The 22,802-nt window shown below is 39.2% G+C and overlaps 1 protein-coding gene across 1 annotated transcript in view; it reads right to left on the bottom strand.

Annotated features, from left to right (window-relative positions):
• Nucleotides 1-3,994: 3,994 nt before the first annotated feature.
• kcnc2 (potassium voltage-gated channel, Shaw-related subfamily, member 2) overlaps nucleotides 3,995-22,802 on the bottom strand; it is a 120,191-nt gene continuing 101,383 nt past the window's right edge. Inside the window, 3 exon segments of the mRNA XM_020601297.1 lie at nucleotides 3,995-4,945; nucleotides 10,561-10,731; nucleotides 12,928-13,858. Coding sequence (XP_020456953.1) covers nucleotides 4,809-4,945; nucleotides 10,561-10,731; nucleotides 12,928-13,858 — 1,239 coding nt within the window. The 3' untranslated portion in view covers nucleotides 3,995-4,808.

The following is a 22,802-nucleotide window of genomic DNA, read 5'->3' as shown; positions in this document are numbered from 1 at the left end:
GTAATGCATTTAGGACACATAAAATAGTGTTAACTGTGCATGGCATCTGCAATTTGGAGTCACAGTTTGGGATTTCTGGGAAAATGGGTTCAATACTTACTGTCATTTATGACTGTTCCAAAATCCCTTTAAGCTATGAGCTAAAATTCATCTGTATGCGTTAAAGGATAATGATAATCACCTTTATTGGTCAAGTATGCTACACACAAGGAATTTGTTTCCGGTACAGAACCGAGCCATCTGCAGCACCAACTCAACTGATGGCTCTAACCATCAGCGACAACTTGGGGGTTCAATATCTTGCCCAAGGACACCTCGACACATGGACTGCAGGCACCGAGATTCAAACCTCTGACTCTCTGGTAGGGAGATGACTGCTCTATCCACTGAACTACGGTTGCCCCCGTCATGTTTGACCTGAAATAAAAAAGTCACTTTCAGCTTTTCCCGTTTAGTGGTCGCCACAGCGAATTGTCACACTGATGACTCACATGTTGACATTTTGCCGGATGCCCTTCCTGACTCGAACCCAGGCCGCAGCGGCGAGAGTGCTGCGCCTTAGCCACTAGCCTACAAGGGACGGCCTGAAATAATTTTTAAAAAGTCTGCTTAATAGCTTAACTGACAGTTTTCTACCATATTTCAAAGCCTATATGAAAATGGAGTTTTTTGTTTTCATCACCTGAGTTCAATGTTGATGTTAAACAGCCACATGATAATGCCACTGATAAAGATTGTGAAGTGGGCATGAGGTGGGATTGAAAGCTCTGGAAAAAGTTCATAAGGGAACTTTGTGTTAAGATATTTTTGTGAAGCTGGTATTGTATTCTGTAAAACAGAAGTAACAATAGCTCAAACACAGATGTTTGTTCTTTAAATTTTTTTTTCAGTAAGACAAAATCACTGAAGAAGAAAACAGGGCAAATGAAGCAAAGAAAAAACAATCAGTTAAAATAGTTTATATGAATCTCTCACGTAGCATTTACCTTTACTCTATACACATTGTATTGACTGTGATATACAGTATGCCATCTTTTTTGTCCCTTTTTTTTTTTTTTACAATTTGACAAATTTTTTTTGAGCATGCACTTTAGAATGCCAACAAAAGGCTCCACAAATACAGACTTCAAACTAGAATTTTCCTCACAGTAAAACATACAAAACATGAACTGGGATCAAAAGCTTGACAGTTTGAGAACACAGTGGAAAAGCACAGCATCAGACTACCATGACTTTTACAAGTAAGAGCAATGTACAGTAACACACAAAAATACATGTTCTGGATTCAGAAAAATAAACATTTTTTTTTCAAGTTACAATGTTGTCCTAAAAATACACAGAGAATGGTAACTCTTTGTCAATTCAAAGAGTAAAGCAGCGAGTGTACTACACAAGGAGGTTTGTGGGAACAGGGTGACACTGGAACAGCTAGCTAAAAACTGTGCAGGTCACAGCTAACATGACACGCCTGCCAGTCTTTTCTATCAGCTGTCAGAGCTGCATTTTCGCTCTGTTTTCTTTCTGCCTTTTTGTTATAACGGGCTGCTGAAATCACAGTGTGGATCGGTGCTTTTTGTTTTTGGGTGCTTATTGCAAATCCGATTTGATTGTTTGGGCACATGGGGTTGCTACTGTGCAGAAGTAGCCATTCTAGAAGTCCCACTTTATAACTTGGTAAACTTCTGCTACACTTTTGCTCCACCCCCACAAGGGGAAAAGTTTGGAAGAATCAAGTTATGCAGTTCTTTTTAGACACCAGGAGTTATGAGGAATAATCTGGTAAGAATAATTTTGGTATGTGAAGAGACAAACATCTGCAGCACTAACACAGGGTAGTTGCATGTTAAATGCATGATAGTGGGGACTTCTACAACGGCAACTGCATCATGGGGGTTGGGGGGGCTCTGTCTTCATCATGTTTGTACTAAAACAAACTGGAAGAATGACAGCATTAAGTCCACTTGTCACTCTCGGCTGGCCTAGCCTTTCAAACTGCAGATCTTACCCTGGAGTTTTAGAATACACACATATTAAACACACAGCAGAGCAATTAACCTACTGAAAATTACCAAGGGAAACAAAAGTAGAGATGACCATAATGTTACGTTTATTCAATTTAGCATGTTTGTCTTTCTATTACTGTATATACTTTATGTAGAATTTCATACATGAATACACTCTACTTTTAGAACACAAAGTGCCTCAACATTTTAATACACTTATTGCAAGGGGGGGATACCACAGCAAGAAAAGTGACTGACGTTGAGTGTCATGGTGCGACTGAGCAACCAACCACCTTGTTACCTGACTTGCCATCAAAAGAGAGATGTGTCAACAGAGCTGCTTGGCCCAGATGTGCTGTGCTGCTGTCTTATTTACAATATCTATACAGTAAATTGTCTCTTTTAAGGTCATGTCCATTTTGCTTTGCTCTCCTTTACTGCAAAGTTCCAAAACAGGGAAACAAAAAGAGAAATCAGGAAAAGGTAAATGCTTATCAAAGTCCTCAAAGGTTTAATTGGCTTTCCTGTTTGCTGAACCATGAGCTGGGCGGCTGTCAGTCAGCGGCTTTTTATCCTCGTCCGTATTGTCCTGCAGGAGTGGCCTTATGGCTCCAAATGGGGTCCTCCCACTGCAATAGGTCCTCATACTGATGACAGTCTTATCCCACTGTCATTCAAATAGGAAATGATTTATCTAAATAAAATATAAGCACATCTCTAAATATCAGAAATGCATCTGTCTTTGTTGAGCATATTTTCAGAAGACCTTGTCATGCACACACTGGCTGTTTGAAATATATGCACAAAACAACACAGTACAAATCTATGGTGCTCCTTATATCTACAATTAAAAAAGGTCTATTGTACTGATTTACAGTAAGTAGGGGTGATTCAATAATTTGGTGTAAGAGAAATGTTTTAAGAGCTTTTTGTTAAATTGTTTGACTTTCTGCTGTGAGATGCATCTAGCTGGGAGCCAGTTGCTAAGCAACCTTCTGCTACTAGTATAGATGTAGGCTACTGTAGGGATGGGTGAGGCACATTACCGCATGGTTATGTTTGCTGTCCCACACCTGTTAACAGGTGTTATAAAAATTTTTGGGGGGGAGTTTGCAACAAGGTTGTACTTTTGGTGCAAATCATGCTAATTTTTAACAGAATTTGGTGGAATGTGATGCAGAATTATCCTCTGATTAAAACACTACAAGATGTACCTTTAATGGTGCCACCAAGGGTACATGTTTGTCTCTGCAACCATATACAAATATCTCTTTTTAGGATTATTGAATAACCCCAGTTTTTAGTACACACACAAAAACACAAATCAGACCAAAAGGGTAAGAGGGTTCTGCACTGCAATCTGAACCCCAAACCCGTTTAGATGGTTACCTTTCCACAACAGCGGTGCCTTCCCCCAAAGTCATTAAGATAGAATGCTGCTCTCTGCTTGTGTGAAACCAGTAAAGACAATCTCTTTGCAGTTATCTGTGAGCAAACAACCAGAGACACAACAGCTTTGGTGGCACTTAGTCAAAGAAAAAAAACATAAATGAGAGGGGAAGGAAGAAAATAGCAGCATACAAGCAAGAACCCCACATGCACAGAGACACTAACACTGAGCTGACAATCAGTGTTTTTAGTCTCCTTGGTGGATTGTTGGTGTAACACATGGCAAAATGGTAACATACTATAATCCAAAAACCTTACCCCTTAACATACATACAGGTGAGTGACAAAAGAAACATTAAGATAAAGTGAATTACACTTTTTAGGAAAGTGTCTCCAGTGTAGCTTCAGTGCTCCATTCAGTAACCGGTGTCTCCAGTGTAGCTTCAGTGCTCCATTCAGTAACCGAAAGCAGCATTCATTAGTCAGTTCACAGGTAAACAATTACCCGAAACTATTTTAAAGCAAAAATTACAAATGTTTTCTCATTCGACTTTCGATAATATATATTATATTTATGTATATACACATATATAATTGATTTTAACTTGTCACCCACCTGTATTATATTTATGTATCAATCTATATACTGTATCTCTCTATATCTATATTTATATATGTATACACATACACACATACACACATAGGTGTGTGTGTATATATGTGTGTGTAGCTTTAAGGTGTCCTCACTTTCTGTTTATTCCTTCTCCCCTTGCCACATTGCTTGAAGACAATGGTTACAGGATGATCCATGCAAAATCATGAGCTAGGCCAGCAGCAGGTGAAGACTGACAGATGTGTGCTTGTGTGAGTCACAACACAGTCCTGAAAGATGACTCCTCCATCCCTGACACCCATCCCTCCCATCACCATCCCAAAAATAAAGGAGCATTACAAAGACATAGTCACAGTTGTATGAGGTTAAAATGAAGTGACATCTCTCTTTTTGTGGAAGCACATCTTTTTCAAGGTGTCTAAATATAGCAACATATAATATCCCTGATTATTAATATGTCCTTTATTAAATGTTATGGCTGCTACTTCTGAAGCCACCAGTCAGTTTTTTATTGCGTTTCAAATACGACAATACTGAACTAAAGGGAAGTCCATGTGACACAGGAGAACTAACTAGTTACTTAAGGATTTTAGCTAAACACATGTATTCTCAAGGAAAATGGGAAAGTGAGAAGTTGCTGATGTGGCCTAAATTATTAACATTAATCTTAGCTACAAAGTTAAGTACTTATACATTAGTTACAATATCTAGAACAGAGTTCAGATATAATACCAAAGACAGTTGGTTTGTTTAGGGGTAGGATGTGGGGTGCCTTAGGCCAAAGTGACCCTGGGTTGGACATCTCACAAGATGGAAGGGATAGGGGAGCGAGAGCGACGCAGCGGGCATGGAGATCCGTAGGGCGAGGTCACAGGAGACAACCTGAGGGCATTACCAGTCATGCCCGCTATGTTGTTTAAACTCCGGGATTTCTCATAGCCTTCAGATGAGGGGGCGACAGAGAGGTGGTGGTGGTTGTGGTTGTGCAGGAACAGGACATTAACACACACAGGCAGGCAGGCAGGCAGGCAGGCAGGCACGCAGGCAGGCAACGATCCGAGTCCGAGCCAGCCGAGGGGACCGAGACAAGAACACACAGGCAGGCAGGCAGGCAGGCAGGCAGGCACGCAGGCAGGCAACGATCCGAGTCCGAGCCAGCCGAGTGAACCGAGACAAGACAGGAGACAGGAGTGAGACAGAGGAACAGTAACATACTGTATGGTGCATGCACAGCACATCTCCTGTTACAGTGACACTAGGGCAAGTTGTACTCTTAGATAGGCAAATACTGCAGCTGGAGCTGCTCGTGAGGGAGAAATAACCTCACTGGCTGAGTGGGTAGAGCTAAAGAACCACATTTTTAGGACATGCTTAAGCTCATGTTGCATTAAAACTGGAAACTGGAACTTGAAACTGTGTCAGATCAGAAACATTACACTGGAGTGTCTTATTAATACTTAGCAATAAATCCTATGTCTTGGACACAGCTCCCATTCTGGTGGAAAATCATGTCAAATTGTCACAAAAACAATGTGCTATTTTACTTCAGCTCCTTAATGTGAAAACAAGACATTTATGTCACATCATTCAGATCATAATGATGAGCAGCCGAGTAGGGAAAATGGTGAGTCAAGCTATGACTATTACATTATTTGGCAAAAATGGTTTTGGTTCAACTTAAAAAAGCACTACAAATATGTAACACAATAAACAAAAGGCAACTTTAGGACAACAGCAGATATAACCATCTTGTAATAATAACTGCAGAGGCAGGATTTTACTGTTCTTCCCATTATGCGAAATACATGAAGTCATTCAACATGACTGAAAATGAAATGAAAACGGAGCTCTTGTCATAGCTGTTATGACTATATTGTTAACTAATCTAGCTGCAATGACTGCTAACATACTGTACATGAAGTCACATTTATAAATATGTTATCATTTAAAAGGAGCTGAAGCCCTGAGATATGCACAAATCCATAAAGACATCATTCACCCCATGTTGGCAAAACAGGTTGGAAAGGTCTTCCATTATTTAATCTTGGGAACATTTATTATTCAGTGATGGTTTGTTGAGCTAACAGAAAGATTCCCTATCTGTCAGAAATTCCCAGCCTTTAACTTGGAATTACAACTACAAGACTAACTTATATGAGTTTCCCACTTGATGGCTTGTAAATACAAGCTGATTAGCTATAGACCGGTTAGCTAATGTGCTAGTTGTTCCAAAAACTTACATTTTTTTAATTAATTGATTTATTTCTTTTTTATTTTGACCAATTCTTTGTTGGCATTTGAAGTTGCCATTCATCTAACAATAGTTCTCTGGCTCCATTTGTTCAGTCATTCATTCAACCAGTCAGTTTTAACCCACACAGTAACTCCACCTTTGAGGAACGCCTATGTGATTTCTATTCCAGCATGTGAGAGTTTAGTGTGCCAACCTTTTAGTCAAATAAAAAATAATGTTATTCTTAAGACAGTATGGTTAGAAATTAGAATAATACATTAGCAGTCAGTCACTCACCTCAGGGCATCATCATTAGTATTTTCTCTCACAAGAAATGTTTTTAAGATTACAAATCTTACTAATGTCCAAGAAGTGATAATAAATTCAGAAATACTTGTAAAAGCTGCATGAGGCACACACATTAGTTCAAATATATAACAATCATATGGAACCAAGTATAAATTCAGGTTGCAGCCTGCCACATAGCAATGATGACGGAAATGACTAAAGAGACTTCAGTTATTAATGTCTTAATTATCTGTACAGATTCACATTTTACAACAACTCAAACTATTACAAATGCAGCATGTGATAAAATAAACAAGCAAGCTAAAGCAGCCCGATCATTAATGGAGCATGCCAATCAGCTGGCGTAAACAGTGATGAGGAACAACTAATGGAAATGTGGCCTCATTACCATACTGCATACAGCAGCCATTTGTTTCAATGAGAGGAAGGGTGCAAATTAAACTAGGGTTGTTTCAAAGCCATTCTAGCTGGCCGAACAAAGGACAGCCTGGGTCTATGCCAACAAGTAGCAGGGACTAGAAAGGACCTAATGTTTTATGCATTAACATCAGCTTGGTGGTAACTGCAACTGTTGACTGAAGCAACAGGAATGAAGGCACAGCTGCTTGACCACCTATGTTGAAAAAACAAAAATGGCCCTGCTGTCAGAGAGACCACTATCATGTGTTCCTTGATGAACCTAGACTTTATGTACTCAATACCTAGCTTAAAAATCATCATCAAGTTATTTTAGTTTTGTCCTACCCTACATTTCAGAATAAGGCTCGACGGGTAAAGCTGGATTCTTCTGAAATGGCAGATAAAATTCACTTTAACAAATTCTTACAGGCACTCTAATATAGCATTGATTTGCCTGCTATAAAGTGAGTACGGCTGTACTGAGAGACTATGGCACAATAACACTGAGACGCAGTTTTCCGATAGAAAGCCATTATGTATCCCTGGCTTAACACCTACAGTACACATTATAGTGCAGGTAAGCACAACAGTACTGCCTTAATTTAAAATGGAGGAATTCATCTAACAAACATGCTTTGGGTCTTATGAAGTGTCTATGTATTATTTTTGTTGGCCAGTTTTTATTTTATACAAATAATGTGTCTGCTGCAATGATATCAACTGCACCATCACTTCACTTCCACTGTGTACACTGGTAAATTTTAGTTTCTGACCTTTCTGCATTTGAAATCACATGGAACAGCAACAGGGTCTTCTGGTAACTCAGCAGATGTGAAATTCACGATGACCTTTCATTTGGGTCAAAGGGTTTGGAAGGTCAAACCGTTTAAGAGCCTGACCTTTCTACCCATGCATTGCTACAGGACTGGAGGCAATGATGGATGGGCAAATCATTTGAAACTCTGACAGCAAAATTTGAAGACAAATTTTGTCAATGATATTTCTCAATGTAATGTATACTGGGTATTTTTGTACTTTTTGTCTGCCAGGTTTCAACAATGTCCAATCAGAAACAAGAATCGGGTTATCTTGGTGGTGCAACCAGAGCCGTGGTGAACTCAGGCTGTTTCACTTCTTCATTAATATAAAAATTCCTGGTAACAACATTAGTAAATGGCTTAATATTGACTATTTGTTAAGCCTTCTCTAAAGCAGCAATTGTTCAATCATTGTTTAGATAATTTAAGCAGGCATGACAGGAGAAGCACTGAATTTCTTTGTGCCAGGCTCTAGTGAGAGTGATAGGGGGCTAGAACAGTGTAATGAATGGATTAACCACACATGTTTGTCTACTCTAATGTAATTGATTATTGTTAACATGCATGGCTAGCTGCAGAAGTTAACCTACTGTATTTATTAGCCTCTTTCAGGACTGACACACCTGCTGCTTGAAGGCTGGTATAACGTTGGCCCCTGATGCAACTATGAGTAGTAAGTCTTTAGAGTAATGTTAGCAGCCATGTCATTCTTGATTTGGAAAAGTTGATCTGAGACAGATTTGCCAAAAGCAAATAATTAGTAACAATAAAGCATAAATATTAAGCATACTGGGGCCACCATCAATCATACAGCATAAGGTGCATGCTGCGCCCAATGCTGCTTCCATTTCCAATACATTTCATATTTACAAGTAACATGATGTCATGAGCATAAATTTCGTTGTGCAGTCAACATGTACAATGACAATGAAAGGCTTTTTATTCTATTCTTTTTTATTGTTTTCTCTCTTCTGGCTGTCCTCTACGTAAAGCACCTTGAGCGGACGTTAGGCTGGAATTGAGTGTTCTACAAATAAAGCCGAATTGTTTTATATGTTTTTTTATATATATATTTAACATCCATTTCCACTTTTTATCTTTCATGATAGTCAGTTGGAAACATTTAAAAGTCCGGGGGAGTCAGGGAGAGTTTTCAGCTGACACACTTTTGTGTTGGCTAGATACAGTAGCTAGCAACAGCTAGCATAATCCACCAGCTACACTTATTTCTGCTGGTAAAACGGATTTTAGCCAACTGAAAACAATAAGCCAGCCTTTTTCTAGTTGTGTCTAAAAGGCAAGGAGGCCTTGTTTAAAAAAATACTATGAGCTTTAATTGGTAGATCTTCCACTGTCATCGTTGTAAGCTGCAAATGTGCTGTGCTAGAATGAAAAGCTTGACAGGCATAGCAACAGCAACAGACAGGTGGGTGAGTTTGGCTAAGGGTCAAGGCTCTCTAGTAACGGTGCTTTCACACAGCAGGAAGTTGCTGCCACCATCCCCTTTGTTAATGTACTGTAAATGTGGTGGCAGTGGCAAGGATAGGGAGGTTGACTGCCACTCTGGTGAACACGCATCACTTTGTGCTGCCATCATGGGGACCAAGGTGATGGCTCAACTTTTTCACTTTGCCACCACAGGTGTGAACCACAAGGCTGAATGACGCGCCTGTTCACCAGCAGATAGATCAGTGAAGAAAAATGGTATTAACCAACATCAGCTTTAATGTTTGATTATTTGCTCTTGGACAATAAACAACTAATTAACTTGTTAAACTTGCTATATTAACTATATCATACCAATAATTATTTCACCTATTTTAAGCTACAACTTGTGATGTTCAGCTGTGTGATTAGTTTTTACCTGGTGGACAGCGGACAGCAGAAGCCTGTTTTGTATAGGCTGATAGGGCTGGATGTGGTGTTGTGCCCACCTGCAGCCTATTCAGAATGAACCATAGTAACATTGTCTACATAGCAACAAATGTTAACATGTTACAAATGAAGAAGTCAAAATATTTGAGGTGATGGGATTAATAACTATTACTTCACCCATTTTAATTCCACTGATTGGGATATATCTGCTGGTGTATCATCACTTTAGAGGCAGATTATACACTGGGTAATTTATCTGGGAGCTGAAGATGGGCAATGAACATGGCAGCAGGTGAAAAATTGAAACACAAGGTCAGAAATTTATTCGTGTTTCCAGGCAACAAGAAAACATGAATAAATTGTGAAGCAAGCAACAGTTCTAAGTCAGCTGCATGGACACTGTTGCCCCTCAGAAAACGTGTTGTGTGCCAAAACAGCAGGTCCACAGGTTACATTACCTTATCTGACTAAGCCTGAACAAACAGCCTTCCCCCCTCCAGGGATGTTGGTGTCCCAGTCACTAAAGATATGGATCAGCTGATGAGGATGTTTCTGCTACTGGCTGTGTTTTTAAGGTCTTTTAAACATGTTGTGCTCTGGCATTTGTATTTTAATGGTAAAACATATGTGCAATATGAACTAATCTGACTTCCATTCAGTCTATTCAAAGAATATTTCACACATACTGAAAAAAATAGTGGTCAAGAAGTGATGACAAAAATTAATCTGTATTAATACACAACAGCAAGCATGGATTTCAGAATGATTCTTTAAAGACACAAAAATATTGTACAGCTTTTAAAGAAATACTTACTTTAAAGAATACTTTTGGGAGATGATAATCATCCATACTTTAAAATGTTTACTGAATTATTGATTTAGTTAATGATTTTGTAAAGCCACTGAATGTCATGTAGTTACCTGTTTTTCGTATGCCTCCATCTGCAGGGCAGGTGTAGTCACTAGCAGCAAGCAGGAAGCATGTCCCCCCGCTGCAGCGATCCTGTTCCCTCGTGCTGGACCTTCGCATGGGGACCCTCTCCTCTGGAGACATGGTCAGATCACTGCCTCCACTGCAGTCCGCTGACAGAACTGTAAGAAAGGTAAAAGGGCAGATTATACAGTAGTAGACCTGAAGTATTCTGACTTTTTCTTTTTGCTAGTTCTATTCTGTAATTAATTTTCATTTTCTTCACTTCATAAAATCTGCCATAAACTAGATTGAGACTAGACTGACTAATAAATATGTCTCAACTGTAAAAAGCCCTAAGGAATATATTGACTGTCCAATTCAGCTTTAGTTGTGGCATTATTTTCTTGATTCTAAATAATTCAATAATATTCTTTTAACCATTTCATTCCCTTCATTCTAGTCTGGCTTTTAACCTTTTAAAATTTTAAAGCCAGTAACATTTCTCTGGTGAAAACAACCTTTTTTGTTGGGAATATGATTTACATGTGCTTGACCTTAATGTCATATTTTAGGTCAGACTGAAGGCATTTATTGTGATTGGACTGGACTATTGTTTTGTTGTTGGGTTAGTGAAAAAATACTTTAAAAATGTCCTTAATAGCTTGTGTTGTATATAAATCATAATTAAGTACAAAATCAACTAAAAGCTCAAAATCTGGATAGAAACTAATGTTATTTTACAACACATCACATCATGAAATAACTTCTCTTTTTGTTTGCACTAACTAAAAATTAAAAAATTAAAAAAAGTGGGAAAATGCAAATATAGTGCATAATTATCTATATAAATTAAAGATACTTTAATTTATTTGTTACCACAATATATAACATTTAATTATTTTCAAATGATAACCTTTTTCTCACAATCTGACAGGTCAAGTTATTCCCTCTTGGGAACAATAAATAGGAATTGTTCTTCCCAGTGGTATATTCCCAGTTATAAAAAAGCAAAAAGAGAGATTTGATGGAGTCAGGGAACAGGGGAGTTTTCAGGATGGATGTGTGTAGGGGTTGCCAGGGAAATCCTAGTCACAACAAACATCAAACAGCCTCTCACAGTAAAAGCCTGCATCAAATATCACAAACACCATCATATAGTATAGTACAGTCAAAGTTCAGGGGATGTGTAGTGCTCCAGTCGATGAGAAATCATATTATATTTAAGCCATAAAGAAGTTTTTATGACAAACAAAAAATCTCTTTACTTGTAGAATAACTACATTTTTTTTATACCTTGAGGATAAAGAAATGGTTGATTTATCCACTGCCCATCCACTTTATTAGGTACACATGAACAATTGTATGCAATTCAATGCAACACTTCTGCCTTAACATTTACATGAAGCCCAAAATGTTTCAGTTTTTGCTGAAACTGTCATAAATGTATAAATTCAATAAAAATGTTTATTATTGAGGTCATAGTTAAAGGTGGTGTTGTACTGGACTACATTATATTCAGAGGTGTCTATATTTTTTGTCCTCCCCAGCTACATACATGAGAAGGTCAGGATATTAGGAACACCTCTGAATTTCACCAAAAACTGAAACATTTTCATAAACACGGATGTTAAGGCAGAAGTGTTGCACTGCTGGGCAGTGTATATTATGCTCATTAATGTTGATGAAAAGACCAAAATGAGCAATGACTTTGCCCTTCTAACCAAACTCTAAATGAAGCTACAATTCATACAGTTATGTCCATACCACAAGGATTTTCTATTTATAACAACCAAGACCTAAAAGTAAATTTCTTTTAACTTTTAATTTAAAGGTGGCTTCAGACTGTTTAATCTCAAAGTAAATCCACATATAGTAAATGTGACATGGTCATACAGTGTATGTCAAATGGAACCTTTTATACTGCACCATTAAACATGAGGCAATCTAAAGGACACTGAGAGTAACCTTGCAATAAATGACCAATAAAGAAAACACAACAAACCCAGATTGATAGTACATTCAGTTGAGGCATGAATTATTCCATGCTTATTAATAAAGAGACCTAATAAACAATTAGACTGAAAGGAGCCCAGAGCCCGCACCTAGCCTCAGGACTGTCTGTATTACATGTTCAAAAAAGTCAGTACACAGAATTTGACATTAATTTCCATCAATATGAGATGTGTCATGGTAAACTGATCTTTAGATCTATGATCTTAACAGCAAATAGACACAAGAACTCTGAATTCATCTTCTATTCTCAATGCCTTTTGCATTGTCTTCCTCATCACGTGGGCAACCAGAGATGAAGGCTGGTGTACCCTTGCTCATAATTTTATCTCATATATGGCCTTGGTCTGACCATATGTCCTTACCTGAGCGGTTCCGTTCTAGTACCCTGCTCCCTTTGACGTGGCACAGGTCAGCTTGTGTGCTGTTGCAGGTCGTGTTGAGATCAGGTTTGCAGTAGGTGGGGGACCCTCCCTGTACCTGAGGGATGTGTTTCTTCCTCTTCTTGGGCAACTTCTGCTTGGCCATGGCCAGGGAGTAGTACATCCCAAAGTTATTAACGATAACTGGCACAGGCATGGCTATCGTCAGCACACCAGCTAAAGCACATAAGGCACCCACCACCATGCCTGACCAGGTCTCTGGATACATGTCACCATAGCCCAGTGTAGTCATGGTTACCACAGCCCACCAGAAGCCAATGGGGATGTTCTTAAACTTGGTGTGGTCGCTAGCAGTGGGGTCACCAGGTTTGGCACCGATTCGTTCGGCGTAATAAATCATGGTGGCAAAAATTAATACTCCCAACGCTAGGAAGATGATGAGCAGCAGGAGTTCATTGGTGCTGGCCCTTAATGTGTGGCCCAACACCCTTAGCCCCACGAAATGACGTGTTAGTTTGAAGATACGCAGAATACGAACAAAGCGCACCACCCTGAGGAAACCCAACACATCTTTGGCAGCCTTTGAAGAAAGGCCACTCAGCCCTACCTCCAAGTAGAAAGGCAGGATAGCCACAAAGTCAATGATGTTGAGCACACTCTTAACAAACTCCAACTTGACTGGGCAGAAGGTCACACGCACCAGGAACTCAATGGTGAACCAGAAGACGCAAACCCCTTCCACATATGTGAGCGCAGGGTCAGTTTCAATCTCGTACTGAGGCCCTGAGTCCGGCACGCTGCTGTTCCGCATCAGCTCAGTCTTGTTGATGACTGTGTTGAAAGCTTCATGAGTCTCCAAGCAGAAAGTGGTGATGGAGACCAAGATGAAGAACAAAGATGCAAAGGCAATAAACTATAAGAAAGCAAAACAGAAAAAGAGAAACACATATGTTAATATCAATCCATACCTGACATTTCAGGTTATTTAAACCACAACATTCTATATTGTCATACCTACATACAACACCAATCACACACCAGTCAATTCATTTACTCTTTAGAAGTTAAGTAAACACACAAGTTGAATTAACTTGCAACAGTTTGAATGGACTCAAGCAATTTATTAGCAAGAACAAAAGATAAACACATATTTGCCTGGGCTTATGGTGGAAATATAGCATGGCAATGCAAATGCAATCAAGTGTAATTTACTGCTGCTGGTATGTTGGACTCCTGCCTTCAGGGAGAAGGTATCGGGGTCTTCAGGCCCACTCTGCCAGACTTACAAACAGCTTTATCCACCAGGCTGTGAGGATGCTGAACGCTGATTTTTGATTTTCTGTATGTCCTGCATATATAGCGAATTGACAATAAAAATCTTTGATGTTGATTTTATTAATACACAATTAAATGTGCCAGTTGTGAGCATTACTATGGAAGCTCAATATTCAAGTAGTGCTGTTTATCCATTATTTGAAGCCAAAGAGGGGGATACAAAGCTGTGGCATCATACATTTTCAGTCCACTTTCCACAACAATTTTGTATACACCATTACCCAGGACACTATTGTCCAAACTTAACCTAACATACAGTGCACATATCAAAAAATACCTCCACATAGCACCTCTGAATCCTATACTTACACAAGCAGAGAGCAGATATTTGGTGATTTGACCCATATGCTCTGTTCAGGTCAGTGGCTGCCCAGCGGACTTGGTAGCAATCACATCTCAGAGCTTTAGTGGGCTGAATATGTGTACTATATGTGACTAGTGCAAAAAATAAAAAATAAAAATAAAATAATACTAATACTAATAATGCTAATAATTCTTCTCTTGATTCTCTTTAGTCTTCAATAAAACCAAAGTCAAATTAGAAGTAAAACCAGTAAAAATGCAAAGACTAGGATTGATCTTGTGACCCTTTGTTAACATCCCAGTGCCCAGGCTGAGAACCAGATGATTTGCTGCCCATGAAACCATTCTAAACCATTCTACCAGAAAACCATTCTATGCCAGTGGGAGAGGGATACATATGCAGTTATATAACTGTAACTGTTTTATAGTTTGTAAATAAAATATCTATATTTTAGTGTAGATGCTTTGTTGGGCATTTTCAAAACAAAAGTGGTCAAACAGGTTATTGGAGGGATCTATATGGACCATAGACTATATAAATATGGATGATGGATCACCACTCCCCTCCTCTATGCAAAAGTGAAGCCAAAATATTGCAAATAGAGCACATTCTGCACAATAGGAGGTGAGTGACTTAAAAAACAAAAACAAAAAAACACACAAATTACCTCTGGGAAAAATGTATCTGATTTGTACTTTGAGTTTTGAGTTTGGTCATGTTCCATCCGCTAACCTCGAGGGGGCGGGGTTTATGACCTATACTGCAACAAGCCACCAGGTGATGATGAAGTCATGTTGGCTTCACTTCTGGGAGCTGTTATGGCATCCATATTTTATGCTGTAGATAATATAGACAACTTTTGTTCAGTTGTCATGGAGATGGTGAAGTTGTTATCATGTATGGGGAATTATAACCCCTGTCGCTGTTCAAGGATGGTTACTGGAGTTGGATGTGAATGGCATCCTTGATCCATGGCAGTTGTTCCAGCTGCTGATGAGGACCATTAGATGTTGCTGAAAGCCCAGAAAGAGCTGGTAAAAAGACTCTGAGTATTATGAGTATTTTGTCAAACTACAATGTCATAGGTCATAAATAAACTTGGCCATGCTCTACTTATTTGATATTCATTAATTAGCAATTAATTCCTTACAGATTCACTGGTAAGCACACATGAACCCAAAGTGTTGTGACACCAATGCAGAGTTACACTGTGTTGTATGTTTTACTACAGCAAGTGAAATTCTGGCACAACCATTACTTTAAAATGGTGTCTGCCATTTTTAATAAGAAATTTGTGGCATGCTTGCATATTTTAATAAATCTTCCTCATGAGAACACTCCTGCAGGGTACAGATAGATTTTGCCAGTACTATAAATATTTTACACTGTCTATAATCACTTATTTGTCACTTAATAGAGCTAGAACACATGAACCATTTTTTCTCACTCGTTCTCCTGTATAGGCAGCAATGTCCAAGGGCAAAGTCAAGCACAAATACAGAAGTAACACCTAAATAGTCCCCTTGAGTGCTGTTTGCTAGCCCCTTCGGTCATATCTACTGCCAGAAGCATACAAATAAGGATGTTTTTTTGGGATGCTATATTCTCACCAGATTTACAGTTGGTAGGGTAACAGGGGAAAGACCATTTGCCATCATGGAATATCTAATCTGTTAAAATGTGACTGGCAACCAGGGAAAGCAAGGATGTGGACATGAGAGTGGCAGTGAAAGGAATCACTTTTACATTTTTAGAGCAATGAGAGTAACACTGACAATACAGTATTTGCATGTACTGATGCATGCAACAACTCCTATCCCTCTAATAATGGGAAGTTCTATTGCAAAAATGTCATAATTATTCCTAAATTTTTGCAATACAACTTAAGTAATTCATTCCTTGGCTGACAAAATTATAGTATGTTGATACACTACATCTGAATTTGTATGGTAACAGTGTGAAATGATGAGTTACATACAGATTTTGTTTTTTGATCAGTGGGTCTTATTCTGTTTAACCTTCTTTTGCAAAGTGTTTATGGAACCACCTGTCAGAAGCAGGGCTCATATCCAGATATTCCACCACCCTGGCAGAAATTCAGGCTGAATTTGCAAACATCCATGGCTTACTTTGAGAGCTAGACAGAGCAGATTTCCACACATGCAGCCCATTATGCTCCTTCTCCAGCTTCCTCCCACAATCCATCCACTAGCTCACTCTGCCTACTGAGCTCTAAAGAAGTCATTTCACACCCTGCCTTGTTTTTGAATTGCATGACTCACACACTCTCAGAATATCATCGCCACTATTTGGGTCACCCTGCTCCTGAACTGTGTGAGCGCATTCACTCTACTGCTGTTATATATTCATGTATTTTACGTGTGTCCCTGTCATCCTGTAAGTGTTCTCATTCGCTGACAGTTTTTAAAGCATGTTAGAAAATGACACCTTCTATTTGATGAGGTTACTCAGCATCATTCAATTGTCACTCAGCAATAGCAATTTTCTGTGTCAAAAAAACAACAACCATCCTGCCGATTTTAATTTCTTTAAAAATGTACATGATTTCAATTAATATGTTTCCAGTCTTCTTGCATCAGTGTAAGTCATATTTCTATTTACAAAATGGTCACAAACACCTGCATGTTCTGCAAAGTTGCTTTACTTTGCATGCCTTTCTATAAAAACTGATCTTCATTTTAGAAAACATCAAACATGTAGCATGTGTAAATCTAGACTGAATTTTGACTGTATTTTTTCTGTATGACAAAATAATTAACATGAACATTTGGACACGCACGCCATATATGTGCATGTATCCCAGGCAGCACCATCTACTGAAGAAACATTCTTGTGCCTATGGCACCACAAGAGTAAGAGACAAAGGTGTTCATGTTTCCAACTCTAACATAGTTCATACACCACATTTGGTCTTCTGAAGCTGTAGTTAATATAGAAAGGTAGCTGTTTACACTTAGCTGTTTGAAATCAGACAGCTGCTCATGATGCATGAAGTGACTCATTTAAATGGGGTCGGCACTGCTGTAACAGAGACATCGCTGGAGAGAACAAATGCTGATAGTTGAAAATATTTTTATTCAGAGGAAATAGTGCTGTATGTCTCTTTGTATTTGTACATAACATTCATGTCAGCATTTAGATAAACTTATAAATCTAGGATTTATATGACACCTCTACTATACCCAGCTTGTTGTGTAATAATATGGAAGCACCCACAAGATTAAACAAGCATGGATGCCTCATTTGAGCCAAAGCCTGAAGTTTAGGTACAGCACTACTATTACTACTACCGCCTTTAGCTGTTCCTTGTTAGGGGTCGCCATAGCATGTATACATTTGGCATGCGTCTCCTAAACCAAATTGCCCTTGCAATTTAGAGTCGCCAATCAACCTAATCTGCATGTCTTCGGACTGTGGGAGGAAGCTGGAGTACCTGGAGAAAACCCATGCAAGCACAGGGAGAACATGCAAACTCAGCACCGGAACCTTCTTGCTGTGAGGCAACGGCGCTAACCACCGCACCACCATGCTGCCCCAAGTTTAGGTACAGTAATTACATTCAAATATAATCATCATATTATCAATGCGCAGGAAAAGCCTGACTTTTAGTGCAGTAAATGACTTGAAAAAGAAAAATAAGGCAAGACAAAACAACAAAATACTCCCAGAAATGTATAGTGCTCTTAGTGACTTTGTTTAAAGTAGTAAAATTGTTAAAGGGTAGACTTTTCCTTTAACCATGGAAAGTCCATATGCAAGAGTTCTGTTCCTACTGTTTAATTCTATTCCTTTCTCTCACCCCTCCCTGTGTCTTTTTCTTTGTCTCCATCTTATTATGGTTGACTGAACCAAACAGCAGGCCCACCTGAACTATTTCCTGTGGCTGCTCAGATGCTGTGCCAGCTAATGACAACTGCTGTCTCATGCTGGCCTTTAGGTTTGTTGCAGTCACGTCTGCAGAAAGAAGATATATCATCTCCCTAGTGCACACCAGCCTGGAGCAGCTAACTCATTTCACTTTAAACCAGCCAGACACCAAATGCACATGCATACACAGTGCACTAACATGCAGGTGCACACACTGATACGCTGGTTTATACACATACTGTACATACACACACACACACACATACACAAGGCCTCACAATTTGATTTATGTTAGACATGAAAAATGCAGCGGTGCTACTCGGCCATGTGACTGCAACAGGCACATGTTTCTCGACATTCTGATTTCCAGAACACACACTCTGAATGCTAAATAAGTCCTGTACTTTTATAAATCGCTCTTTGAAGTCAGTGCAGGGCGGATGTAGCACAGACAGTCCATCTCTGAACAATGCAGATCTAATTTAGCCAGAGGACGTGCCCCATTTTTCTGCCATCTTCTTCATTATGTTTAAGGCTTTTAGTGTGAGTTTCTCTTTCACTGATAATAGTCAAGCTAATACAACTGATAATAGCCAAGGTGGCTGTTGGAGGTCAAACCTGTGACCTTCATATTTGATTCAACATGAAAAGCCACTTGTATAGGTTTTCATGGTATACAGTTAGATTTAGTGGCCAACTGACATGGGGTTTTCAGTGACCGATACCAAACTTTTGAGACAAGGGAGGATGATGACAAATATATAATACAATATCATTTTATTTTGAATTTTAAAAAATGGCATTAACCCATTATGTGTGGCGTAAAAGTAACAGCGCATTTCAGAAAAAGAACATCATACCAACAGTAAAATATGGTGGTGGTAGTGTGATGGTCTGGGGCTGTTTTGCTGCTTCAGGGCCTGGAAGACATGCTGTGATAAGTGGAACCATGAATTCTGCTGTGTACCAAAATATCCTGAAGGAGAATGTCCGGCCATCCGTTTGTGACCTCAAGCTGAAGCGAACTTGGGTTCTGCAGCAGGACAATGATCCAAAGCACACCAGCAAGTCCACTTCTGAATGGCTGAAGAAAAACAAAATGAAGACTTTGGAGTGGCCTAGTCAAAGTCCTGACCTGAATCCAATTGAGATGCTGTGGCATGACCTTAAAAAGGCAGTTCATGCCCGAAAACCTTCCAATGTGGCTGACTTACAACAATTCTGCCAAGATGAGTGGGCCAAAATTCCTCCACAGCGCTGTGGCAGACTCATGGCAAGTTATCGAAAACGCTTGATTGCAGTTGTTGCTGCTAAGGGTGGCCCAACCAGTTATTAGGTTTAGGGGGCAAACACTTATTCACACAGGGTTTTGTAGTTTTGGATTTTGTTTTCCCTTAATAATAAAAACCTTCATTTAAAAACTGCATGATGTGTTTACTTGTGTTATCTTTGACTAATATTTAAATTTGTTTGATGATCTGAAACATTACAGTGTGACAAACATGCAAAAAGATAAGAAATCAGTAAGGGGGCAAATACTTTTTCACACCACTGTATGTATATGTACATACACAGACTGATCAGGCTGCCCACAGACAATTTTTGTTAATCAATCTCATGCCAATGCCAGTTATCAAAAAATGCCAAATATTGGCTCAAATAATTGGCCGAATGATCAGTCAGTCTACCATTAATTTGATTAGCTGGTATTCACCAATAGGAGGAGGGACCAAAACCTATTATTCAGTGATGAGGATGTGTGAAATACCTGACAGACTGTGGGTGCGGAGGTGAGGCAGTGTTTTGCCCCATGTAGGATCTAAGGGTGAAACTGTTCAGTTAGCTCTGTCTGATGCTTTGGTCATGCCCAAGGTACAAATACTGGCCTGATAGCCCATTACATTTGCTATAGATGTTAATGATTCACTGAAGATGATTTCCTGATAATCAGAATGGAATAGCACATCATTTTCATTTCATTATTTAGTCTGACATTGTGTTCATGTTAGCTGTTTTGTGTTTCAAAGGGCAGTGTCATTTTGCTATTAAAGAGCAGTAACTGTTGTATTCATTCTGTCTACATCATTTTAAATCTATATAGAGATGTAGATTGACACATCTGTTAATCAATGAAATACATCAATTTAAAGACCAACTTTTAAGTTGGTGTTCCTAGGTAATTATTGTGTGGGAACATGATATAAAAACTATTCTTTATGTACACTACAGTAAAATCTTGATAAATTTTTCACCTTAAAACAGAAAGTAGATCTGAACATACAAGAATGAGGAGGCAAGTTACTTTGGTGAGTGACCAGTCAACTAAAGATAAGCAATGCCTTAGCTGATGTTTCCTATCACACATATCAGGCGGCACCAAAACTAGTTCGGATCATCTAATACTGGCAAGAACATTAGAGACCTAGGTGCAACTATACACTTGCTAGAATCAGTCATCTCTTCCATTGCCACACAAAGCTGTATTGCATTTTGCAAGTGAACTAAAGTAAACTGGACAAAAAGACTGGCTGACAACTCACTGTATCATTTTACCACACAGTGCACTATAGGGAAACTCACTGCCTTAGATGCAATGTTTAAAAAGGCCTTTTGCCTTTTGAAGCGCATTGCAAAATACACCTGTTTTTTCTATTAGTTTCTGCCATTACAAGTTGTAAAATAATAAATTACAAAAGCTTGTTTTAGTATTATTTCAATGCATCTGAGTTGAAAGTTTTTACTCAGTCATGCGACACCCATAGGATGTCTCCTCCAAGAAATAAAATCAATCTTAAACTCTCACACGTTCTGTAGACATCCTCCTTCACTTCCTTGGATTGTATTTTCTGTTCACCCATGGCAACTTTAATCACATCCACCTCTCGCTGGGTAAACTGCAAACTCGTTTTTATCTCCTGTATTTCTTTGGTCATGTCGTCGAATCTCTTGTTGTTTGTCTCCATAATTAGTTGCACAAAGCCTTTGAAGCATTCTTGCTGTTGGTTCAGCATCGCAATGAACATCTGTTTCTCATGATCCACGATGTGACCTACAGTGTCTCCTTTCCATTTGTGTTCTAATGTGATGTTCATGATGTCCCATGTAGCAGATACTGTTTACAACTTGAGGCTGCATAGCTCCAGTGCCAGCTCCCTGGCCCCCCGACTCTGGCTGCGCCAAGCCAAATGGCACATGTAATCTGCTGGGGGGCTGTGTGATTGAAGCTGTTTGATCTGGCTTTTTTCTCATGCCTCTTCTCATGGTCATGGACAGGCAAAGTCCCAGGCAGTGAAAGGAATGTCTTGTGAAAAGTGATGTGATTAGAAGAAGAGCCTCCCTACTTCAGGAGTATGATACTCAGTGTGTGCAGCACATCAAAAGAGCTATACAGAGCTTATGGATGACGTATTTAAAACAAATATGGTGAAATTTAAAGTCATGTGCTCTTTATTATTATTTACATGCACTTCACATTTCCTGTATTATTTTGAAAACAATAAATCCTGCCTGCTGCAGTTTCTTCTGGCTAATGAAGACTCAAGCAGCACTGATGTGATATTAACATGTGTAAGGAGACATGTTTAATAACTATAACGGACAAAATAGAGCATCTGGAAGCACAGTCCAAGCGAAAAAACTTGATCTTTGAGGGAATCAAGGAGACAACTGGAGAAAGCTGGTCAGAAGCAGAAGGTAAAGTGAGGGAGAGTCTGAAAAATAATCTGCAAATTCATCAAGAAATTGAGATGGAGCGGGCTCACAGAGTCGGGAAACCTTCGGATCGTGGTCCGAGGGCGGTATTGGTGAAGTTGATGAAAGAGAAAGATAAGGTCCGCATATTGCAACAGGCAAAGAAGCTTAAAGGATCTAATATTTTTATAAATGAAGATTTCACCGACGCTGTGAGGAAGAGAAGAAGGGAGTTGATGCCGAAGTTAAGGGAGGCCAGGGCGAGGGGAGACATCGCGTTCCTGAGGTATGATTGATTAGTGACCAGACCTCGGAACCAGGAATCAGGACCTAGGACCAGCTCGCACAGGATGCCAGGACAAAGAGATGAAGGGGTCGCTGGACCCTCTGATGTTTGAAGAGTCACGCAGGTATATCGATATCTGCGACGGCAGATGAGCGTTGGATTCAACAACAACAAGCATGACACATGTACGGAATGAGGCAAGTGAATTGTTACAGAAGTTAATAGTTTTTGAGGGACTGGAGCTGGAACTGAACACTACTGGAGATACTGAAATTCATTATCATGAACCGGACGAAGATTTTGACCCTGAAAAAAACTTTTTTAAGAACTCGGAAAATAACTGCAAGTATTACA

Source organism: Monopterus albus, unplaced genomic scaffold (genome assembly GCF_001952655.1).
Source record: "Monopterus albus unplaced genomic scaffold, M_albus_1.0 scaffold51.1, whole genome shotgun sequence".
NCBI lineage: Eukaryota > Metazoa > Chordata > Actinopteri > Synbranchiformes > Synbranchidae > Monopterus > Monopterus albus.
This window is presented reverse-complemented; position numbering and strand designations above follow the sequence as displayed.